Source organism: Ischnura elegans, chromosome 3 (genome assembly GCF_921293095.1).
Source record: "Ischnura elegans chromosome 3, ioIscEleg1.1, whole genome shotgun sequence".
Classification (NCBI taxonomy): domain Eukaryota; kingdom Metazoa; phylum Arthropoda; class Insecta; order Odonata; family Coenagrionidae; genus Ischnura; species Ischnura elegans.
This window is the reverse complement of record NC_060248.1, coordinates 130,285,689-130,311,349: the sequence shown is the minus strand read 5'-3', so window position 1 is coordinate 130,311,349 and position 25,661 is coordinate 130,285,689. Positions and strand designations below refer to the sequence as shown.

Here is a 25,661-nt window from a genome sequence, read left to right as displayed (position 1 = left end):
CCCCTTCCTATCTGAATAGTTCTCCCAAAGCATTTCACTGAATAAATGGCCAATGGGAGAGACATTGCTGTCTCTCTCTCTCTCTCCCTTGCTTGATGTGTACTCTTAATGACTTGAAATTGGGCTGCTGCAGTATTCGGACAGCCTCCCATCCCTCTTCAAACTTTGAGTAAAAAGTAAGATGCAGAGTGTGTAAAGGTAAGGTAAAGGTTTCATTTGTGAAAGATTACAGGAAGATCATTGCGATTTTTAACCACAACCTATTGAGTCACTTATACTTTTTAACTAAACACTATTGATGGCCTTAAAGGGCTGAAACTTTTCCTTGAGCCAACTATCCGCGATGATACATCTGCTAAGGGAGACCACTGGCCTGGGATATCTATCCTCCATCAATACATCTTTCCATATACATACATAGTTACATTCACAGGCATCGCCACCATAGGAGGCATGGGGGATGCGTCCCCCCCAATATTTGAAAAGTCAGTTTTGTCCCCCCCCCCCCCCAAATTGTATAAAAAAAATTAATATCACCCCATTTGTCCCCCCTAAAGTGTTGATGCTGACGACGCCAATGGTTACATTTCATAATTCTGCCAATAATGAATGATGAATTAAACCTCCAGCATTATGCAAATGATATTTTAGGACTTGGAATTCGTAGTCATATATATGTATAGTAGGATTTTTATGTTTTCTTCGTGAGCGTGTAAAGAGGTTTGCATACCCGTTCGGACGTCGAACCGCAGAAGTTGTATGACTAGACGTAAAAAAACTTAATGAGAAAACAATGCAAAGGATGCGTTGGATGCAACTGAAAGTAGTATTACTGGGTTCAGTAGCATGAGATACACCCACGTTCAAACATTTGAGGCAATTCATGAAGCCGTTTGGAAACCCATTGCTGACAGGCAAACGGACATTCGCTGGGAGAGCACGAAGGTCCTGTGCCGTGTGGACAGATTCTGGGAAAGGCTGACCAAGGAAGCTATTGAAATTCGAACGACAACTAACACCATGAATCGTGATGCTGGTTACACCCTAAGCAACTCCTGATGCTTAAATACGTCAGCGAGGCCCGGGAAAAAAGGCGGAAAAAGGTGGACCAACCACAAGTCACCTGACTAGGAGCCCATACTATGTAAGTGGGATCACTCAACGCAAAGACAAGCCCTGATGATGATTGACGACATGACCATCGAAACGTCGGCAGAGATGGAAAACCTCATCCGGTGGGAAACCCGAAATAACTTCAACGGACATTCTCTTTGATTTAAGTACATACGTATACAGATATAGCTGACATAATAAAATGTACTTAATTTCTTCACGGTCCACGATGTCCAGTGATATTCTCTTTTTGTGTACCTGAGTCATGGTTGGATTACTGGCCACCTGTTTCATCTTTCCTGCTGGGGACCTCCTCAGGGCAATGATTATACATTTCATGCACGACATGGTATCCTGGTGCATGTAAATTATCAATAAAATATTGATATAGGCAGCCCGCAAACCCATCCAAACAACCCCCGCAGCAAACTTCTGTTTATAAGCATATATTTAGCGAATTATCTGCAGCTTTATAGTGGCACCATTTTTAACTGATCACCAAAAATTAATGTGAAAATATATTTTACAGTTTCGGTGGACTCAATTTGTTATAATATCTTATAGCACTAGTTCATAGTGCTTAATCCTTTTACTGCCAGCCCATTTCGGGTGGGATGTGCGAAGACTGCCAAGGCTATTTTCCGGAATTCGCAACACTTCAGATTTGAAAAAATTTCACCTATTAATTTTATTTAATACATCTAGATTTTTTCCCAATACTTAAAATATATTTACATCTTATAACCATATATAGATTTTGGGGGTTTACACAAATTACAGCCGTTGAAAAGGCCACAATCACGAAAAAAAAAGTCAAATAAGTCGGGCCGATAAATCTGCCCCTGGCAATTTTTGCTCAACCAGCGAGGGCTGATATATCGGCCCGATGGCAGTGAAAGGGTTAAGGGGTAAAATAAATAAAGAGGAAATACGATATACACATTTCTAAGATAGTTATAATTCACCAACACATGATGGTCACACGGAGTCAGTCACATCATGAGACATGATAGCCGAATGAAGACGATCATTAAAAGATCAGAGGATGGGATGAACAGCACGGGAACGTCTCATCTTCATCTTCATCATTCAACAACCCCAAGATCGTTTTGACTCCTCTCCGCTCTCTAAGATCTGCTAACCTATCCATATTTATGTATTTCCTCTCTTTCGTACCCTTAATAGCCTGTTCTTGATAGAATCAGATATTAGTCTTTGCCTATAAAACTAGAAGTTCCAAGTTTCAGCAAGGGGTCTCCACTAGTGCTGGCATAAACGACTGTTTTTGTGGAGCTGCCTCACCGTTCATAGCACACTCCTGAGAGCCGCTCGCACAGTGTGACTCAGCAAAGCTCTTCTGGGTTGAGGGGAGGGGGAAGAGGGGAAGGTGGTGAGGGGGGATTTCTAAGCGAACATTTATAATGCAACATTTCCTAGATCACAATTTGAAAAATTGATATCAAATCAATCACCTATTGCATAGTCACAATGTTTAACAGGTGATATATCTGAGGAACCATTTCTGGCAATACGTTATATCTTTCATGGAAGACGGAAAATGTTTTCCATCTCCTGTGATTAGAGATGACGGCAATTTAAAAAACTCTGTTGTAACAAAATATTCTCTCCAAAACTACATGATCATGTTAACAATTCATAATTAATTTCATCAATTAATCTTAGTTGTTTGTGTTAGATCAAATTTTCATTTTTGTCTCGTATTATTATCCTAAATTTGCCGTTGCAGAAAACTTTTACATGATTATCTTCCCCATTTTTATTTCACGATGCATGAGACATGCAGGAGAGAGAGAATCACAATAAGGGTCATGTGAGAGTCTTTAGAGTAATAGCCAGAAAATGAATCAGGAGGATCTTTCAAGTGGCATGAAAAGATGAGCAGTGGGCTACCCACGAAAAGTGCCATGTGCTCCCTTTGACCCGCCAAGCGTGCGATGAGCCTTGCACGGAAAATGTTTGTGGAAGGAGTCGTGTGCGCATGGAGTCCGACTCCAACATGTACAGTGTGCGTGGAGGGAGTCGTGTGCGGTCTGCGGAGGGGAGAGAGTCGCGACTCACCAAATGAGACTCTCTCGCCTCACAGCTCTATCTGCTGAGTCGCACATTTGAACTGACTCACTCGCACAGTGCCCATCACTAGTTTCCACCAACCAAGGCACGAATGCTAGTGATTGTCCACCTCTTCAGTTGAACATATCCTAAGACAGGAAATCCAAATAACAATTAGTTTTGGAGGGAAAATAACTACAGACCCAGCTTTCTTCCCAAACACCTGTTCTCTTCACTATTGGTGACTGCCTAAGACAGGAGAGCCAATTCGCAGCTGTCCTTTATCTTCACCGACATTTATCCAGTGAGCGAGATCATCACGCTTCTACAAAATTAACTCATTTTCTTATGGCCAAAGTAGCAAAAACCAATGCATAAAAGTACATTATTTGTGCATTTATTTATTCAGAAAGTCACTGATTAAATTTTAGGCTGAGTAACGAGGCTTTCATTTCCAAAGTGGATGACGAGATCATTTTGGTTGGCCTCCTCTGGCCAATGACAATCAATAAACCTGTTTATGGCATATTTTCCTTCTAACTTTGATTGGCATTCTGTAATCAGATATGCATATTCATATAAGCCAATTAGCAGTACAATTTTAACTATTTTATATGAGTAACTGTTAAAAGTTAACATAATACACGTCTTAAAATTATGAGATCAAACAACTCATTTATAAAATAATATTAGATTATTCAAAATCGCTATCACCAAAGTGCAGGATTTTCATTCTTCCAATGCCAAACCTGATTGTGGGAGAAAGATGGTGAGAAAATATTACCAAATGACTTTCATGACAAAGTTGATTTTTCCAGCCTCATTTCTCATTTTCCCTGACTTTCACAACAGAATGAAATTCCCAGAATTTCCATTTTTTCAGGAAAAGTGACCACTTTGAACATGGATTTCTATGATTAATTTTTGTTTTCGGTGACCCAAATATTTAACATCTGACACCTTCAATTTAGTCATTGAGGTATTCTGCTGGAAGAGGTAGATTTACATGGATTGTTTTGAGAGTTATCTGAGGCAGCCCACATTGGGCCACTCTCTTCAGTTCACAACAACACCCACTCCCTTTCACTATAATATCAATAAATTCTATTCTCTTCCTTTTCCTCCCTCCCTCAACAAACTTTCTTTTTTCTAAGACAGCTTTTAACATCCCCTCCCTACTCAGGTCTACCTCCATCCAAATCTTCATATCCTATCTAGAAGCCTCCTCTAATAACTACACATTCCAACTGATCCCCACCACCAACATGACTTCCACAAAGTGCATTTATGGAGTAGGAGAAGTATTTGGGATGTTTTTCAGTGGTTTCGCTCATTGCCCTTAGTCTTCATAATCAAAACAGGCTACATTCTAACAACAGTCCTATTTTCAAATTTGTATGACTATCTTGGCCCTTTGTTCCGAGCAGTAATTGTGCTGTGCTAATATTGATAATTTTCTTTCAATCATACCAAACAGCGAAAAGAACCATCAGTTCACAGAAACGTGCAGATTTCCAAGTTTCTACCTCTCACCAATGTTTGAGAAGTAATGGAATAATTTTATATTCTACTTTTAATTTTTATTCTATGAAATGTATAAAAATCTTAAATTGAATATTCAGTTACTAATCAGCACCAGAATATATCTCCTATCAAATCCATAGTTTCAGCACAACGTTCAAATCAACGCACTCAGCATACAGGCCAGTACTCGAAGCACTGGGAACATTTTCACAGCACAATAGCTAGGTGATTCATTTTCCATTGCCAGAGCAAATCCTATCAGATGGATCTAATGAATACCTAGATGGATATGAGACCGATTGCCAAACATTTTGTCAATTCAAAAAAATAAAATGCTCAGAACTATTAGACCAGGGAGGCATAGATTACCTACTAACCATAAGAAATTTTTGTATCAAACAGAAGAAAAACAACCACATGGGCCAACAGCATTTTTTTCTCATGGAGAATAATAATGGATTCATAGGCTTTGACGAACCCTTAAAACTTCTATCCCATCTTTTCTCAATTTCACATGAGAGGATAGCAACAATTGAGTTTTGATTAGTATGTTATGGGGCTCATGAGGGTATAATAACAGTCGAGACTCTACTATGACTTAATGGTATTTACTAGAGATGGGTCAAATAGCAGATTTCTCGAACTAGAATTCGAATATTAAATCATTGCTCGCGAGCTGCTGCCTTTTGTTTGATTTCAGAGAAGAGGAAAGCGTCAGAGGGGCCAAGGGCTGACGGATGGAGGGGGTGACGAAATTTGGGAATTGTGCTACGTAGTTACTATCCCACGGCACTGAGGTTCTCCTGGTGGGGGAAACCGAGGATTTTCGGATTTTTTCATCCGATCATTTTCGGTACCCCACGTCGAACTCGTTTCACTGCTCTAATCCGCGAATTTGATGTAGTTCCGCAACTTGCCTATAACAATGCTGCATGCAATAAACAACTTGAGTTCTTTACATTTTTCCGAGTCAACTACCAACAACATTCGTGCGACAGCGTATGGCGCGAAATTCAAAGTATTCGAGATATTTGAGCGCGTATCTCTAGCATAATTATTCGAGACCTCGAATAACGAATACTTCCTAGTATTCGAGATATTCGAGTATTCACGGATACTATTCGCACATCTCTAGTTCTTACTCTTTGTCATTATTAATGTTAATGACGAAGAGTAAGAACCATTAAGTCATAGTAGTTAATTTATTATTATCTAAAAATCCAAAACATTGCAGACATAACTATCAGAGCAAATACCATACAAATTTCATTTGACAATGTGTTACATGCGTATTTTAGTAGAGCAGACTCCCGATTATATGGCTGCGGTTTATCCGTGTTGCGGATTATTCGTGCATGATTTTCACTCTCACTCAATATTTTCCACGTTCTTTATTTTAAAAATAAAATCGGATGCAAAATCATCAGAATTACCTCATTAACGCTAGGATACACCAGGCTTATTATTTCCATAAGAATTCCCTTTGTAAAACGAAAACGATCGTGTGCTAGTTGCATTCACGGGAGCACCGTACCCCTGTTTTCCAAACCTTGCAGTGCACGACCTCGCTCTGTGATCACGCATACACGTCCCACAGCAGTTGCAACCCGGGCAGCTAGTGTGAATAGGCGACTAAGTGGCGTGCGTGGTGCCTGACAGTGTTGTTTCCGACGTTGAGCAGTGGTTTTGATGTATTCGTGCTAACCACTTTTCTGTATCTATGATCACACAGCCATGGATGCGTGGTTTTCAAAACCAGGCCTTATATGGAGCATTAACTATATGAGTACAACCACGTTATCACCATCAATAAGATCGTGAACTGGCGAAGAAAGCTCCCAATGAGTCTGGGAAGCACTCTCAAATAACATAATAACTGCATAAATAATAATAAATTGTTTGTTTCACGTAAATTATGAACATTACAAGACATTAAAGTGAAAGTTTAGGGTATCCATGTATTCTGATTATTCATGCCGTCTCTCCCCTTCATTAATTAGCCCACTAGGATAATCGGGAGTGTGCTATCATTTAATTTTAGTAAAAGTACATAGTTATACAATATTTTATTATACAAATAAGACTACTAAAATATAGTATAAAAATGACAAAAATGTATAATAAAATATTACATATGTATATCAAAACTTAACTGTGTTATCTACTCAGAGAGTTGCATACATAATTTGCATTAAATTTATTCCCAAATTCAAGGAAGAAAGTTTCTCAAAAATTCCATTAATTGTTGCAAATATGACTGAGGTTAGAAGAGAAGAGGAAAAGCAAAACAGAGATAATCTTAGCTTCTACATTATGATTCTGGATTTTAAAAACAGCTTCCAGCTTCACTTTGAAGAAGTGTATGATATCATTGAATAATTACTGTATTGAGAAGGATAAAATAAATATTCAACCTTATGCCTTGATACTTAGTACTTAAAAATGCCACGTCTACTTGGAATCAATCTGCATTAATAGTTCAGAACCAAAAGCAGGTAATGCCCTTCTCTCAATGTTACCATTAATATTTTTCATAGAAACTTTATGCATACATATTTGCATTACCTATAATAAATATTAATTACAAAAATCAGGGTTCCCACTTTAACTAAATTATAAAATTCACGGTTTTTTCCAGGTTTTCACAGTCTAAATGTCATCAAATTCACGGTTTTTAGATAAGGCATTTTAGGCAGAAATATTGATCACGTAACAATCATCGGCCGCACGTTAACTAAAAATGCAACAAACGCAACAGATGCCTTGAATGCAAACACAGCAATGAGAGTGCCGTCTCTTATGATGTCACCTATAGTTAGCATAATTCAGGTCCGGCTAAAGGGTGTGAGTGGGAAAATGGAGAGAGCAGGGAAGTGAAGAAGTGCCTTTTTTTTTACCAGGGTTAACGTCTTCCAATCACAGGCTTAAAGTCAATGTGCTGTTATGGCACACAGACCAATACATAATTGCGCTTCGAATACACGTGTGCAGGTAAATGCATGGACAGTATGTGCACGTGACCCGGTCTTGAAACATAATCGAAATATCGATTTTTCTTTTAATCTGCCAATCGTATTTCTACAATCAAGTTTGAGAGATTTTTAAGGTTTTATGACGAAATTCACGGCTATTTCCAGGTTTTTTCACGGCAGACGAAATTCACGGCTTATTCACAGTTTTAATGTTTTCACGGTTGAGTGAGAACCCTGTAAATGTACTGATATCATTCAACACTTGTTCTCCTTTTAAGAAATTGCTGCACAAGATGAATTGATGCACAGGTACAAATAATTTCAGGTAAAATAGAAGAAAAATAAAAAAAGATTCACTTTTCATTGTAAAAAATACAATCATTTTAATAGTAGTTCTGGTTTGATGTGATAGAGACATCTTCCACATGAAAACATTTAAAATACATTTGAGTGCAAAGACCAGTTACTCCATTGGGCTCATAAAAACCACAACAGGAATCATTACAACCGCCAGCAATCCCTCAAACAGATTTACAAATTAAGCAATGCAAAGACTAATGACTCTGTTGGCATTTCTATAAACAGTAACCAGCAATAACAATTTTTACAAACAAGCAAGTGAATAAAATCAAAATAATGCTGATTCATATACTTAGACATAAGTCTTATATTCCTGATTTCAATAAATTCCACTGAAGAAGGGGACCAATGGTCTTGCAAGAAATATTGATATCATGAATTATGACCAATCTGTCACCTAATTACCATGGCTGTCTCCATGTAGCCTTGAGTTTAGGGTTGAGATGGGATCACGAGGGTCTTCTACTTTTTCTGACCTTACACGGTCTGAGCTCCTTTGAATATTTCCCCTGCACTCAGAGGGGGATTTGTGATGTAGCTGAAGGATTGAGGTTACCACCACTGACAAAAAAAACTCTTATGGCCAGTTACCTATTTTGAGTGTCGATCGCAACACATACCAATTCCCAGCCAAAAGAACAGCTCAGTGATTCCACACAATTGGTTCAAAATCAAGCAAAGATTTAAAGAAGGAAAATTCCCTGAAGAGAGAATGAGTCCACGGGATAAATTTCACGTGGAATTTTTCTCCTCTTTCATATTTCAGGCAAAGACTGCCAACCCTCAGGTACAAATGATTGAGTGTATCACATTTACTTATTAGATAATAAAAATCATATCAATGGAATAAAAAATAATTACCAATGATCATTAAGAAACCAATAACAATAATACCAGTTTTTTTCCAAAAGTTTAATGTAAGATGCTCACATTTCTTATATGGTCAGAAAAAAACATGAAATTGATCAAGTGCGCACAAATATATTTTACACAATACTCATTGAATATTAATTAGTACTGGTCCCCACATAACTAATGGTCAATTAATGGCATTCCTTTGTGTAGAGAGACACGCCTTTGCATATAACTGCCTTCGACTAGAATTAAAATCAACCTTTTCTGCTGCCTCCCATATATGTGCACGAAACTTTCAGGAATTTCATTCAATACTTTTAAAATAAGGAATGTCTGAGAGCTATCCATCATTTCACTTGAATCATTGGTCCCGATGGCCACCATGATTTACTTCAGATCATTATGTCAAGCATGTAGCCAGAAATTTACCTTGAGGGAGCTCAGGTAGTGTGCAGATTGCCTATATAGGTATTTGCTAAAAATTTGCATGCATTGGAGAACCTTATGTTTCATTAAATCAGCTATCTATTCTATTTGCATAGTTCTGAAAGTTAAATTCATGACTGGTTATTGGTAGGCATTATGAAATATGGGCAATTATATTGAAACATGGAGTATACAATGATAGATATCTTTAACTTTATATCCTCAGCCGTTGTATTGTGGATAGTCGCAGCATGGGGAAATTTTCAGGGGAGGGGCCAAAGCCACCCCCCTTTTTGGCTACATGCCTGCATTATGTGCAACTTGGATACTATTTCACGGGAAAAAAATTGGTCACCCCAATGTTTGCTTCAAAATGGAATTTCACAACCAGGCGCACAAGAATGGTCAACTTTAAAAGAACCATCGAAGAGAACATTATAGTCAAAGATAAAAATTATTACTACCACCCACGACTGTGAAAAGAAGCAAGTAATTCTTCACTACATAATTTTAGGTCAACAAATTTTATATTTTCTTGGTATAACTTCATACACTAATTTGACACCAGCTTGGGGAACCTAAAGAAATCTCAGGGGGTACTGAGTAAAGGCCAAAAACCATGCACTAAACCAGGAGCGCTGCAACTGGGTTCCTGTGAGTCTGCATGAGATAAAAGTGCAAAAAACTATAATGCCCCATGTTGTGCTACACAAATAATTCCAAAGTGTTCTGATTGGCACAACTACCTATCACCTTTAACAGTATTGGCAGTTAGCCAGGCGACTGCCAAGCAATATACAGGTAGTTCCACTGCAAGCAGTTGTTATGGAAAGTCATAGCTAAACAGGGATGGAGAGAACTGTATTTGGCCAAACATTACACCCCAGACAGTATAGCATTCGATTAGCATATGAGAAAAAACAGGAAACCCTTCAATAAGCCACCATGATCCCCACGTGCTACTTTCATTCAGAAAAAATCAAGTTTGTTTGAAATAAAGCTGATTGCTCAACTAAAAAGGCAAGCACCCCATGAACAAGCACGAGCATGCATTTTCTTGAAAGGTGGACCGGGGTGCAAGCTCAGGCAAGCAAGGGTCCAGGATGAGGAGATCTGGTTCTACACCTGCTTGTACAGGCCTCAAAAGCACAGCTGGCCTCAGCCCCATCCCTGAAAGCATGCCTGTAGCCACTGTCTAGCAGTAGTAGAAGTAGTGGCAAATCAAGGTATTTTTTTCTGGCGGGAGGGCGGTTCATTACTTTCCGTGGCCCCTTGATAATGCAATACCTCCCAGCGATAATGAGTATGAGGTCAATCATGTGGTCGCAATTGGATTTTAGATACTCATCCATTAATTTCAACCATTGCTTGTAATGCTGTTAAAACAAAAAACTTTCATTGGAGGGCTACTTAAGAAACTTAAATCTTTTCTATTTCTCCAGAAATCACTAGGGGCCTCTTCCTCCTCATTCTGCCACTGTCCAGTAAAGGATACAAAGAGGGATTAACAGCGGTAATGAAATTATGGTATCACCTCCCCCTATGACAGGAAGTTTTGTACCCTGGATACTTGGAAGTTAGAAATTCCAACATGTGTTACGTGGGGAACAGGAAACAGAGAACCCTAACGCAAGGTGAAAGCAAATTCTATACCAATTCTAAAAGTACTAAAGGCAAAATGGCTTTACCCAAGATACACACTGATATATTGTTCCCTCAGAGGGAGGAAGAGGAAAAAGAACAGAACATGGTGAACCTGCAGAGCTTAAGGTCTGGATCTGCACTAGACCTGGCATAGGCTAAAATCCTCACCAGCAGCTCAGGGATCTAGGTTTAAAACCTCAAAAGTTAGATAGTATTTTTCATGGCTTACTCATCCACAAAAGTGGGAAAAGCCTATGATGTACCACAGAATAAACTCACATACAAGCTGCATACATAGTCCCGCTTCCTATTATTTCACCTCCGTTACAAGGACCATTTCTGAGGATACAAAAACTTCTTCAAAAACATTTAAGAAAAAGTATCTGTGAAAAGACAGGACAAACACACAAACAAGTGCACAATACTGGAGTTGAATACTTCATTTTATCCCATCAGCCCGAAAAAAAGGATCCACACACAAAATCTTAGATTTGAACACACTTTTAGCTTGAAATCGAAAGTTTAAAACTACAACATTACCAAACATTACCAAGACCATAGCCATAAAAAAAAATTCATGGGACAGTTCATGTGGATACAAAGTACATTTTGGGGAGGGTTGGTTGATTGGAGGGGATTTAAGGGCAGTAGGGACCACCTCCAGACCACTCCAGCTTGCTATGGCCTTGAAACTAATTTAGCCTATTCATTATTTTGTGAATTAGGATAGAAAACAAAAAAATAATATTACTTGATAAACATTCCTCTTCGAAACATTTAATAATCAAGGGTCCTCTGCCTGAATATAAATACGGTTGCACACATACACATTCAACCACTAGAGGTAGGAAGAAAAACTTTTCAAATAATGTGCTCCAAATATCTCCCTCACAATTCATAAAATATGAAAACTATCACAAAAGCAGGTTTCTGACTTGATGCCATATCAAAGATTTGAATGCATTTGGTAACACCACATAGACAAGTCAGGCCCACTCATTATCATGGTAGGACGTTAATTATCATGGAGATTAGACAGTGCAAAACACATTTGTTATCAAAACATCCACAACCAACTCGACAGAACAGACCACCCACACACTTTATCATGATATAACTAGGGCTGCTTGAGGTTTTTCGCAACGAATCCGCCTTTCGATTCACTGCTCCCAACCTGAGTCAGCTCCTCTTCGCTTTCTTCAGAGTGGATTGTGGCCCACGTTAGACCATTCCCCAAGGGTTTGTGCGGAGACGGAATGACTAAACACAGCCACGTTCTGCACGGCACAAAAGAATTTGTGACAAAAATTAGATACATGAATGACGGCTGCAAACCAGTATGAAAGGAAGTGATAGCTGGGAAGTTAACATTTCTGTTAATGTCCAAATTTAATGAGGGAAAAGTAGATGGTCTTACCTGCCTCCAACAAGGCCAAGAAATAGCCTCCAGTTTTTCCTCGGACCGAAGTTGTACGGATTTCTGTAGATCTGTAGATATAGAATGAAAAAAATACAGAAAATACTACTTAAAAGCACAAAAACTGTCTACAGGTTTCTACATAATTATGTATAACGTCAAGAAAAAATGAATTTACAGAGGAAAAAACTCACCACGCTCAAGGAAGAACAAAATAATAAAAGTCAATATGTGAGCAGATTACCACAGGATATCATTATATTTGTGACATGATAACGACAGTGAAATTAGAAATCACCATGCCACACTCGAGAAGCCAAGACTCAAGTTTTCCAAACTTTGACACTGCTCTTTACAAAAGGTCTGAAGCTCAGGATAATGACAGTGTACATATTAACAATAGCCATCCATAATGCAACTTCTCTGCTGAAAAACAGACATTTTTATCGCCCTGATTCAACACTGGAATCAATCCTGCCAAATTCATGGTGGACCAAGTGTCACAAAACCCCGCCAACGATTTGCAAAATGAAGATAGGTAGATGAATCTCCAAATGATGAGTACTCATTAAGTACATAGTAGTCATTTGCAACCAGGGTTAAAGTTTAACCCCAATTGTGCTAGAAAGAAACACTAGGAAGCATTGTTTTAAATATCCACAGGCAGGTTTTTATAAATTATTTGAGTTGAGCAAGTTGATAGTGGAACTTGTACATTGTCTGAAACAGTATGTGTAATTACTGCAGTTTCATAAAATTTAACAATATATACCGGGTGTTTCAAAATGAATAGCAGGGTTTGAACGCTTTCTAATATTTATTACACTTAACTTACACTTATTAATTACAGTTGAGGACCTCAACTGCCGTAAACTTGAAACAAAACCAAAGGGTTTCTGGATTTCTGGTTTTCTTTTCTCACCCACTCTTCTCGGAATTAATTGATACACAGTATCAGTAATTTTAGAGGGATATAATGTAATAAAGAAAATTAAAACCAACCCGATTTTCTGCTGCTAGGCGCTTTGTTTCAGCACGATTTATATGGGCCTCAATACTGGTTTCCCCATTTGTGATAAGTCTCCCATGCCATATTGATAATGACCCTAGGGCCATTAGTACAGCTGTAACAGATAAAAAAATAACATGAAATAACTTTACAGATTTATATTCCATGATCTGAGTTGTATTACGAATTTCTAAAAATTATATTCATATTTATGAAATTGACTGGCTAACTTAAACTTTCAGGTATCCCTCACTCAACACTGTGGATATGTTCCTGAAAAGTTTGCGTATCAAGCATTACCAGCCAGTGCTGGCAAATTTCATGCAAGTGAGAAGTGTACTAATAATTTTCACAGGTTCTAAAAGTGCAAAGAATACGCAGCAAACTTCAGTCATGAAACATATAATTAATATCCATTTACCAATTTAGAATTGAGGGAAATGGCAAGAAAATGGCAAAAAATACAAAACCTTTCAGAAATTAAGCTTTTTAACTACTTAATAAAAATATCTCACGCTAATGAACACTTCCATAGCTACATAATATCATAATGATTCATAAAAGATTGTAGGCTTTCCTGGCATATACCATACATAAAATGTTTTCCCTGTATGTCTGACTTGTTTTTCCTGATTGTCCTCAATGTCTGGCAGATATTTTTTTGTCTTCCACCAATGGATGTCATATTTTCAGAAACAACCATTTTTCAAGATGTTTTGAGTCATCTTCTGTACATGAATCACCATGGATAAAATCTTCTCAAGTATGGCACTGGGTAAGGTTGTAAAAGGCCTTTACCCATGTTCAGAAGGTGACTCAAAACATCTAGAAAAATGGTTATTCCTGTAAATATAACATCCATAACTGGAAGACATAAAAATATCTGCTACCAGTCAGACATTCAGGAAAAAAATTGTGGAATTGTGCCATCATGATTTAAATGACCGTAATGACTATGATATTCTGGAAGTTCCCAATCGTTAGTTTTCATGTTAGAGTGATTAGATATCATAGGCATAGAAATTGGAAATTAAACCATTCCACTAATCCAGAACCTTGCCAAATGATAGATTTAAATAAGATTTAGAAGTAGCATGCTGCTACAAATTACTTCGATTATGTTTAGGAACGGTAACAATATAAATACAAAAACATTAAACTATACAGAAGATAAGGCATTTTAATGCCACACTAATGTATACCTGTTGATATTAATGCAGCATATATTATGGCTGTTTGTTTCCAATCTCTGGTTTCACTTTTTGCTTTAATAAATGATGAATTTCCATGGCCAGAATCCATCTGGAAGATGTGGAAAAGACACACTAACATCTACCAGCTATCCGAGATGTGTTTCAACAAGAAATGACAGCATTTATCATTAAGGGCTAAGGTACCCCTAACAGCCTTCTTTCAGTCAGCTAAAAATATTTTATTAAAGTTTTAAAAATAAATTTAAAATTTTGACAAGAAAGGCACATGTTGATGGATATAATATAATACTACAATACATATGTATTCACCCATACTTAGAGGAGTACCTCTTGTTGGATAATTAATTAACTAGGAAATATGAAAAAAAGATAAGTTATGTTAAAGCATAAATTTTCGAAGGTTCAATTAATTTTACAAGCCAGAATGATGTACCTTTAGCAAGCCAATAATTTCCTCAAATAATACTACTCGCTCAACTTTGACTATTAAAAGAAAATAAACAAATACAATAATACAAAAGAAGCCTGACCGGACATCAATTACTATTACTAAGTCATTTATGACAATGCACTTTTTTACAGATTAAATTCAAACAAAAATGATGAGTATGAACCTTTTACTGAAAATCCAGCAATTCATTTTAATCAGTAGAGACATGTGGTAAAATGAAATACCTACAACAAAGAAAACTGGTGACATTTGTAAATTATTCACAAAATATGGTTAATTTTTTTAATGCAACAAGAATGTCAGTATAGTTTGAGTGATGGATACTGACACCTTAATAGTACCGTGTTTACTCGTGTAAGCCACACCCTCGTGTATCCCATGCACCCCCATTTTTGGGCCAGTTAGTGAGGAAAAAAACTTCTTAGCGCTTTCGGCGCTCTAATATAATTTTGAGGATTTGTGCAAGCCACGCACCCCACCTTTTTCACCGGCATTTCCAGAAAAGAGGTTCGAGTTCTACGAGTGAATACGGTAATTATAATTCACCAATAACACAAATAGGATTAGCAGCACATTACCACAGGGATAATCACAGAGTTGTGGATCCTCACTGGATGCCCAATGATCTCCTCTTCCTTGACGTCTCCATCTTCATACTCCTCTCCATCCAACCACACTTCCACATACGCAATCTCAAACCCAAATATTATGAGAAAAATTACCCCTAAGCACATATACACCATGTACATGAAGAAATAACGATGGTTTCCAAAACCAACACAGTTGTTCAGCCAAGCTTTCCAAGTGCTAAGGAAACATACTTCAAATTAATTATAATAATACGACTAATATCATTTACCCATACCACACTGATGTACACAAAATCCAGGAAACATGAGTAGGAAAAACAAGATTGACACTTCAATCATATTCTAAGATAATGTTTTTTTTCTACTTGATTCATACTATACTGATATTGTATACTTTTTTCATTATATTTATAATTTTATCTGTTTGAAAGACCAAATTTGGGAAGCAGCACGACAGAACACTCCGGCGGAGTGCATATCACTGAGAGATGAAAGCAGATGAAAGTGGTTTGAGAAGGAGGTTACCAGACTCAGGGCTCCTATTCCCATTAATAAGTGCCACAGGGGAAAAATTGAAGTAGCGACCAGGCCACGGATCTGCGAAGCGTGGAGGAGGCTACAGCAAGAGGAGAGCCTGCAGCTGGCCCACATCCCCTCAGCACGTGGAACAGAATCTACACAGGACCACCAGGTTTACTTAAGTTAATCCTGCCCCTGCCTGATGACCCTTCCGTTAAGAGTCTGAGCATATTCCCCGTCCACATCAGACTTCTTTTTGTTCAAGCGGCATTTATGGTCGTCCTGATATCATCAGTGTTTCACTCCTATTGCTTACTCCTCCTGCTGTAGCGACATTCGCGAAGAATAAAAAAGTTTTCCGCATAACAGGAAGGACTTCTTTACCTTCCACAGATACCAAAGACGACGTGGATTCTCTACAATTGTTGTAAATTATGATCATATATCTAAAATGAATACTGCTTCACAGTACAATTTATTGAGAAGTATTACTTTGATTTTATTGCTAATGATGGCAATTAATTGATATTTAAATTGTTTATCTTATTTTCATTCTCATCCTTACTATCACCTCAAAACTTTCAATCATTTTTCATAAGGGTTAGATTTTGCTATGAATTTGTACTTTTTCACGAATTGCTGTCAGAATAGGCACGGTGAAATTTTGTAGAATGAATGAATTTCTTTTCCGTAAGTACTACTGGTATCGCAAGAATCAATCAAGGACCTCCCAAAATAAAATTAACTTCTGATAAGTCACCCTTCCCGACTGTTGGCCCCGACTTATTTTATGTGATGATCCGCATGGTATTTCATACACGGGCATACCACGGTTGGACCGCTAATTGATGCAGCAAAATAGCCCAAAAAGTTTTTGATCACCATGACGACCATTCACAACAGTTTTAATGAAGAATTAGTTCCCATGCTTTGTCTTCTGGTAATGAAAATCCTATGTTTTTTTTACTGGTTCTTTCAGTCATTGGCGTAGATAGCAGTAACACTTTGTGGGGGATGGGCTTCTGGGAGGTCTGCAGCTGAGGAATGCCTCCCAGGGGAAGGGGCTCCAGGGGGCCATCCCAGGAAATAAAAATAAATATAGGATGGATATTATGATTTTTTCCCCTTTTATGCTAATAGGGTGGTTTCCTTTTATTTTTTTTTGCCTATATCGAAAGATTATTACCTCTGGAGTACGTATTTCACGCTTTTAGATTTTTTAATGACGATATCTATTTTCCGCGATTAAATTAAAAGTGAAAAATTTCAAGCGCATGAAAACGCGACGGCTAAGTAGGAATGATGGGAAAAGTCCGTGTGACATATTTCTGGTTCCCGCTGCTGCAAAGTGAGGTGACCTTGAGGCGAGGCTTTGAGCGCTGATATGACGCAGGATGCTAGCAGGTAGCAGAGTACCCTGCTAGCAGGTACTGCTTGGCTTAAATAAGTATTATTAATACCCTATCAAACGAGGAAAACTTTCTGAACTTATCCAGTTTTAATAGGTGATTATTAAGACATGTTTCCTCGAGCTCTGTGCCTGATGCATGCATTGGTAATCTCAGACGATTTAAAACTCTTATCTACTCGTATAGAAACTAGGTCCCTGTGAGGTCACGTGGGGTGGCATCGCATGGGCGCCAATCTGGCCTTTTTCAAACGAGGTTAAAATTGACCATTAAAAATTCGTCTAAACTGGTATTTCTAAAACCAAATAATTTGTATATTATGAATACAGTATTGGTGGGTAACGAATCGCAATCAATGCCTTTCGTTTTCTTTGATGAAGGAAACTACCCTATTCTCTGAGGGGTATATTAACACCAGAGCTATCACCTAAAATTGTCTAAAAGAAGTCAAATCAATTTGTTTACGTGACAATGGTCTAATGATGGGCTCTGGGCCACCTCACAATTTCAGGGATTTGTTTGGGGGAGTCAAAAGGCTATCAAATCAAAGTAGGCAAGCACTCTACCCACTATACCACCATGCTCCCCAAAAAGGATAGCTAAGAGTTGAAAAAGAGAGGTGATTGCGTAAAGTAGGCCATAAAATTGGATTTTAAAAGGATACGACAATGGTGATCCATTTTCAGAATGCATTTGTTGCAAACAGAACAGTGATGAGTCCTTGGAGGCTTGGGAGAGATGCATTTTTTACAAATGCTAACTGCTTCAGGTATTAATGTATCCTAAGTGAAATAATAATAAATTAATAATGTTAATTCACTCACAAAAGCTCAAATTGAAGCACATACAATGCAATGCACAAATAAAAAATCATCTGGATTCATACTGGTACCTTTTATGGTCAACATTTTCTAATTTTTTTAAATAACTGTTTAAGTGAATCTCGACAGCCTTAAAAATATTGCTGATGTCCACCATCATAATAAGAGATATAAAAATACATAATTTGATACGGCCTCAATTTATGAGACAGACAACAAGATCAATAGCCTCAATTAAACTCTTAATTTTTCAGATTTTTAATAACTACAAATAGTACAGTTAATGCCCTCTTTCCTGGATAAATATTGTGGATCTGAGTGCATCACTGAATGGTGAGTATCAAACCACAGATTAATGTAATTAACTTGGGGTAAGCGGCCCTCTATCTTCCGATAAGCGTTACTAACATTTTTTCACTAAGGAAAAGGAAATAATAGGAGTAGGATTACACCAAAAGAGACGGGAGCCCAACATCTAGGAATTGAAGCAATACAATTCACCACAAACCTCAGGAGGATAGCCGGGAGATGTAGCAGCCGCCATATAAAAATGGAAACAAATATTAAGGAAGAGCCAATTTCCTAAAATCAGCAGTGCAATCGTAGCGGATGGGCTTTTGTTCCACCAATGAGGCAATCCAATCCAGTAAGCGATAAACACCACAGATAAAGTAAGACTGCACACTGAAAAGACAAAGAACTACTCTATTCTTAGGTGAACTGATCGGAATAAATTGAAAATTTTATCATTGACTTGATGATCAAATATGCACATGGCAAAAATGACATTAAATCCCATCCACTTACTGGGCCAAGTACTTTTGTGAAGTTGTCAACAAACCAAAACATTGGTTCCATTAACGTATCCGCGATGTAACTTTGGTCAACGAAGTAATTATACGTTAAGGTGTTAAAAAACAGCTTAACCATACTCCACCGTCGTTGCATTTCTTTCCTGATAGATTCAATTAGAAAATGAGTGGCTAAATCCTGCATATTCTAAAGCAAATCCATACACAACTTACTTCATTTGACTTATGAACAGTGAGCCGCTCCATCGTATGGTTGCCATTTCCCTCCAAAACCAATCTGCCCATATTTTCAGCTAACCATATTTGTAAATGCAAAGATACTGTGTATTATGTGTTCTACTTTGATCACATTTGTTCAAATTTTAACTTCGCTTTACGATTTTCTTGCAGCCCCTCCTCCTCGTTCGCCGCACGACTCACGACTGTTTTTTACGCGGTTATTCAACTTGAAATTTATAGCAAATGCTAAGTTCGCCAAAACCCGGCATGTAGTAAGCGATGTATTGCGCTAGTGAAGAAGAAAATTTTATCTTTTTATAATTAATACCTGAGCGAAAATACCTAAATTGATTTCCACGGTGTAAAACTGCATACCTCAGGTATTTTTAATTATATGCTCGCGGTGAACTTAAGACACCGTTGTCAACTATCAGGGTGCAACTGAAATCTAAGATTCTATACGTTAACTGTATTTATAGATCTGGTTATAAATCTAAAAGGCTTTTGGGTGGTATTATGATGTAAGTGGACTTGAACGAACAATACTCAAATACGATATTCCCCTATGTGGGGCAGGGCCGGCCCTACCAGGTGCGGGGCTAGGGACGAACCTTCAGTGCGGGGCCCTTCACTTAAAATATTAAACTCTATATGTACCCCATCTTCAAACTCGAGCATTTTGAATCCCTACCACTCTCTGGCTAAGTATGTGTTCCCATCCCAAATTCAGACTTCGTACTTACGCCGTTATGATACCTTGATTCAAAACTATCGTATATTTTAATTTTTTTTCATCTCAAAAGCAGGGCCCCCCAAAGCCCGGGGCGGTCGCCTCAGTCGCCCCGCCCTAAGGCGAGCCCTGATGTGGGGGATAATTGCCTCTCCCTGCACCCCACTGGCTATATCCATGAGCCCTCCTCCCACCTTCGAGAATAATAATTTAATTTTTTTGGTCCTTCTAGGGATGTTATGATAGAGACAAAATGAAAAATAATTTAACCAATTCAATAAATGAGCAATAATAATTCAAAAATATCAGGAATGTGATGTTTATTAAAAGATTCAACATTTAACAAGCATGAGGATATGTCTTACTTGAAATACAGGACAGTTAATTGAAGAGTCACCAATGCTAAAATATTATTCAACAATTTTTTTACATAGTTAACTAAAAATTACATGTTATTTACATAATTACAAAAACCCTCCATTACAACTAGGATGATGCTCTGAGAATCTTCGGTTATCACAGTTAGACCTACCATCCCAGCCATGGTGGCTGATTCATTTTATACAGAGGAACAAATGATAAATTAATGGGCAGATTTATTAAGGCATAATTCCTGTTTAACTTCTCCAATGTCTTCCTTATGACATACCTGGAATGAGTAAAATTATGAAATGTGTTTTAGTGTTAAAGGTAGCCAACAAAAAAGAGGCAAATCATTTGACATGCAAAATTTTTAATAATCGGTTAATAACAAAAAGGCAACATTTTGTCCAACAGTTAAGATAAGAGGAGGTCCTTATCCAAAAAATATAAGAGAAATAATCAATAAAAATCAATACCATTAAAAATTAGACATCCTGGTACCTCAGCAGGGTTATTCCACTAATCGTATGGCCGGGCCATAAGTCGAAATTGACCATAACTACGGCCTCGGGACATACGTATGGCTTCGAGCGATTCTACTCTGAGCGAAAGGCCATAAGTCGGGCGGTAGCTATGGCCTAAAGGCCGTAATACTATGGCCTGCCTGGGATGCGGTCATAACTCGGGCCATACGAAATAACATTGCTCGCCTACGGAGTTATAGAAGAAATTTACGGAGTGTCGTCCATTATATGGCGATTGTTTCAAGAAATATATGAATATTGTGGGGGAGCACATATACAGATTCAACGGGCATTGGCTAGATATATCAAATAAAGATGCCGATTTCATCTGGAAAGGAGTATACGGGATACGTGTAATCCGTTCGCATACGCATTCGCATTTCTACGGCTTTTGAGGGCAAATTATTGCAGCCATGAGACAATATTTACACCATTGGAAGGAGAGAAAGGGGGTTAGAACTAAAATAGGATGTAATGTTCTAACTCTATCCATTACATGTACAATTCACGAATATTATAATCATTATAATACTGTAGGGTACAAATCGTGAACAAATTTCTTCTGCTTCTTCTCGTGCGTGATTTGCGTTCCTCACTTTTTTTAAAGATCTCCAGCGTCTGCCGCCAGATCAGAGTTTAAAGAAAATCCAAATTTATCCTTTAATAAGAGTCCATTTCAGTTAAAGGAATATAAAATTAATTTTGTATCCATTTTGGAACAAACTTCCTTCTCAAAAAATGACTAGTGTTAAAAAAAAGTGAACCCAACTTATAGTACCAATTATAATTCTCATACTCGCCTGCAGAAAGGGCGTTAAGACTTTTGGCCGGGCCATACGATATGGCCCCCTCGAGAGTGGAATCGGTACAAATCGTAATTTCGGGTCAGGCCATAAGAAACTTACGGCCGGCCATACATATGGTCCCGTTTAGTAGAATAGCCCTGCAGATAGGGATAACTCTTAGATATAGTCCCTATTAACATATGAATAACTATTATCAGATACTAATTACTTCCATAGGAAGATTCATATGACAACAGACTAAATCCCAAATTAACCATTTTAATATTTGTCATACACACCTTTACTTATATTTTGTTGTTCTTTGCAACAAAGGCATGCATGGCCAAATTGGTATCAAATTGGTTTGGGGCTTTAAAAATTAGCACCAGCTGGGGGAAACATTTTTGTCCTCAACTGAACTAATTAATAAACCAATGTTTGATATATAACATTTGACCGAGATATACTTTGCCAGATGCATATAAAAATGCTTTTGATTTTTATAATTTTTCTTTTTTGTTTCTAGAATGAATTTATTTTTGCATTCCTATAATCCATTATGAAGTAGTAAAAAGGCCATGAAGGTTAAAATAGTTATATAAAAGAATTAATTGAATGATTAAAATTATTCACAGTAAACATTATGCGGCAGAGAACCAGTTAATACCAGAGTGCAGATTAACTTAAGTTTCGATGGATGGTTGAGGCTGTGAACCTCAACTAGTCATTGCAATCAAAATCTTACTTATTTTAAATCACTAACATATTATGGATAGCATACATCAGAGGTGTAACTACAGGGGGCATAGGGATGGAACCATCCACCAGATCCCAAAAAAAAAATATGAAAATGTCTCACTGCAATCCTCCTAGAACAAAATACAGCAATTAAATGTTGCTGTTATCACCACATTGAGACACTGGTAGGAATGTGAGTGGAACTGAGGTCTATATAAACCAACTAGAGCAGATAAATATCTGAACTTAAAAAGGAATTAAAATCACCATGGTAGCCTCCTTATCAATACACATCAGGTAATGACCTCTGAGAAGATGTATAACCAAGCACACATCATAGCTGCACTGTATCCAAATGCAAAGGTTTACAATGAATCCTCAATTTCTGTAACAGCTATGTACTTTGGGAAATGTTAACAGTGAGCAAAGTAAATACTTGAAAAGTACATTTTATTAAAATTTTGATTCCATTTCTACTTTGGGAGTATTAAATTTAATGAAAATATAATTTCCAAACCAAAAAATAGCATGAAAACAAATGCTATCCTTGCCAATCAGATCCACCGCATGATGTTATTGCCAATTTCAAACATAATCCCAAGTGCAGAAATCGATGCCTTGTAAATATTTTGTCAGAGGTAAGGACAATTCTTAAGCCGGAGAACTTACCCATTCTTGCCAAGTAAAAATCCTGCCGGGATGTTTACATCGCGATGTGTGTTATCATCGATCATTTCTATGTAAAATTCATCATTTTCTGTGTCTTGGTCAGTAATAATAACAGCACGGGCACCAACTGCCTCCGCCTGGATTGTTTTACTTAGGAATGAACATTCCCTGTGGAACAGAAGTCATTATTGTTTACTTATGCTATAAAATCAATGAAGTAAAAGAGATGTCCATAGAATGTGAAGGCCATTACCCTCTTTCTATCAATGCTACATTTCCTTGAATGTCCTCTGCATTATGAGGCCACGTACAGCCATTGGGAGGCTCCACAAGTACCAGAGGGATATTATTCACACAAAAGCTGGAATTCTGAAATTGAAGAAAAAAAATTACATAAGCAACAGGAAGGTTAAGACCAAAAGATATTCAACAATACCAAAGAATATTTTATTTGAAATTAAGATGTGACAGTCATGCAGCGGAATCTCATTGTCATTTCCCGTCTTTTTAATAACAAACATTCATTCACAGAGTAGAATATAACTCTCATCTGTTCTTTCCCAATTCGGTGACAAACAATACTGAAAGCTTATCCATTAAAAACACAGTTACTCCAAGGGAAAATTCAGGGAAAGGTATGGTTGGTGGAAAACATTTTGATATTCCACAACTTAGCCAGGAGAATCACCAGGATTAGCACAGGAGCCACCAAGAGAGGAGACAGGAAATATTGTGTCTGGCTAATCCAAGAGATTTGGACAAAATAAGCAATACTTCCATAATAAAGAAGGCATGGGTAGATTTGAAGCTCATATTTTCAGTGAATGTGAAACAATAAAATATTAATTCGCAAAACCTAAATATTTTGCAATTCACAGCTGATTAAATGGTGTACACAACAATATGACATCGAAAATAAGCATAAACAAATGTTTACATGCAATATACAACTTCTTACTTAAATAGAAGAGATTCATGACTAGCTTTCAAGAAAAACTACATCAACTTTGAATCCCACCTCAGCATAATTAAAAAGGTAACTACTAAAAGACAAAAAATTAGTTACATGGTTTGGAAAAAAACTGAAACAGGGAGATTGTTTGGAGTAATTAAAACTCCTCACACATGAATTACAGACTTTCCACAAACTACGCAAGAGCACATCGAATACAAATCTTCAAAGCTATAGTTGGATTTTGAAACTGGCCCAAAATGACTCAGCTTAAGATTATCAGGAAAAACATCATTCCTAGAAGATAAATTGATAATTATTTCCAATGGATAGACTAACGAGGCACTATTTTTTTTAAATAATGTTGGATATGCTACCAGGAGCTTAAGAACAATTTATGGATTATTTATAACAGAATTCACAGTCACCGAATACTTCAAATACTGAAAATGACAGCTGAAAATTATCGTGACATTGATTCTTTATTTTCGGTCTCAGGAGATGGCACTAATGCAATGCCAAAGCCAATCATACTTGGTCATTATAATCACAGGCATTTCATGAGTACCAATCTCCAAAACACACTCAAGGATAAATATGAAGCAATATCACGACCCTTTTCAGCTGTTGCACCCGAAAAATGTTGAGCGTTGAGATACATTGAATTATTTTTACAACTCGGAGTAAATTACCAAAATTATGAAAGGTTTCATTTAGGGCTACTTTCGGCGTTTCATACACATGAACCCAGGCAAGTTTTTTCGTGCCTTAACACTTGGGCGACCTGATGATATTTCTCCTCACAGTTTGATTCTTAATTAAATTAATGAAATAATATTTATGCTTCATATTTTGTCGAAAAATCTGATATAAACTTGTTTCTAGGTTTCTCGAAATGGGCTATCCCCGAATTCTTCGTAAGTACTCTCACTTCCCCCCGGCCGTCAGTTAAAAGGATTCAAGCCGTCCTAACGCTCTCTGTGATAATTCATGCTAGGGTTTCAAAAATTTAAAGCTTACACTATGCGTCAATCACATACACAACTTACAAATGGAACACCGAAGTCTCTTGCCGGACGTATCCTGTAAGTGTAGCTTATTTCTTCGGGCTCCACTATTTCGAAATATATATCTGATCCCACAATATCCGACGTTGCAACTCCATCAAAGGTGTGAAGATTAGTTGCTAGAGAAAATTAGAGCTTAAATTAAAAGATTTACAAAAAATGAGTAGTTGCTAAGACAAGGAAACGAGATTACACTTACCAACGCTATCGACATAAACTAGGGCAAGGCTTAACAAAAACACGATGGCAAATAAAAGATATAGTCTGCACCCGTGACGAAATCGTTTCATGCCTTTCTGAAAAATGAATTGTTTTCTTACAAATTGACATTCCATATCCAACGAACGCGTATCAACCCATGAGGAGTTCGCCCGATAATTTCGTTTTTCATTTATCTTGTGTCGGCGC

The 25,661-nt window shown here is 37.4% G+C and overlaps 2 protein-coding genes across 4 annotated transcripts; both read right to left on the bottom strand.

Annotated features, from left to right (window-relative positions):
* Positions 1 to 8,031: 8,031 nt before the first annotated feature.
* LOC124156583 (palmitoyltransferase ZDHHC16B) lies at positions 8,032 to 19,610 on the bottom strand. 3 transcript variants are annotated; one of them, XM_046531214.1, is made up of 9 exons: positions 19,420 to 19,610; positions 19,202 to 19,377; positions 18,903 to 19,094; positions 18,238 to 18,355; positions 15,634 to 15,851; positions 14,593 to 14,692; positions 13,384 to 13,505; positions 12,382 to 12,452; positions 8,032 to 12,241 (listed from the first exon to the last, which is right to left on the bottom strand). In XM_046531214.1, exons 2-9 carry the CDS (start codon positions 19,340 to 19,342, stop codon positions 12,082 to 12,084), a joined length of 1,122 nt encoding a protein of 373 aa, XP_046387170.1. In that variant the 5' UTR covers positions 19,343 to 19,377; positions 19,420 to 19,610; the 3' UTR covers positions 8,032 to 12,081. The 3 variants fall into 3 exon arrangements, with proteins under 3 accessions (XP_046387170.1, XP_046387169.1, XP_046387171.1); XM_046531213.1 differs by having other exon boundaries at positions 19,202 to 19,349; XM_046531215.1 differs by lacking the exon at positions 19,420 to 19,610 and having other exon boundaries at positions 18,903 to 19,078; positions 19,202 to 19,293.
* Positions 19,611 to 20,458: 848 nt separating this feature from the next.
* On the bottom strand, positions 20,459 to 25,633 carry LOC124156582 (PRADC1-like protein). The gene is made up of 5 exons (XM_046531212.1): positions 25,453 to 25,633; positions 25,236 to 25,372; positions 23,488 to 23,603; positions 23,235 to 23,402; positions 20,459 to 20,804 (listed from the first exon to the last, which is right to left on the bottom strand). Exons 1-5 carry the CDS (start codon positions 25,586 to 25,588, stop codon positions 20,684 to 20,686), a joined length of 678 nt encoding a protein of 225 aa, XP_046387168.1. The 5' UTR covers positions 25,589 to 25,633; the 3' UTR covers positions 20,459 to 20,683.
* Positions 25,634 to 25,661: the final 28 nt, after the last annotated feature.

Coding starts and splice junctions, on each gene's coding strand:
- LOC124156583 (XM_046531213.1), bottom strand. CDS start 19,466: ATGGCAACCATACGATGGAGCGGCTCACTGTTCATAAGTCAAATGAA. Junction 19,095..19,201: donor TCACAAAAGTACTTGGCCCA/GTAAGTGGATGG, acceptor AGAATAGAGTAG/TTCTTTGTCTTTTCAGTGTG. Junction 12,242..12,381: donor CTTGGCCTTGTTGGAGGCAG/GTAAGACCATCT, acceptor TGTGCCGTGCAG/AACGTGGCTGTGTTTAGTCA.
- LOC124156582 (XM_046531212.1), bottom strand. CDS start 25,588: ATGGAATGTCAATTTGTAAGAAAACAATTCATTTTTCAGAAAGGCATG. Junction 23,403..23,487: donor GTAGCATTGATAGAAAGAGG/GTAATGGCCTTC, acceptor TCTGTTCCACAG/GGAATGTTCATTCCTAAGTA. Junction 20,805..23,234: donor TTTTTACTTGGCAAGAATGG/GTAAGTTCTCCG, acceptor TACTCATTCCAG/GTATGTCATAAGGAAGACAT.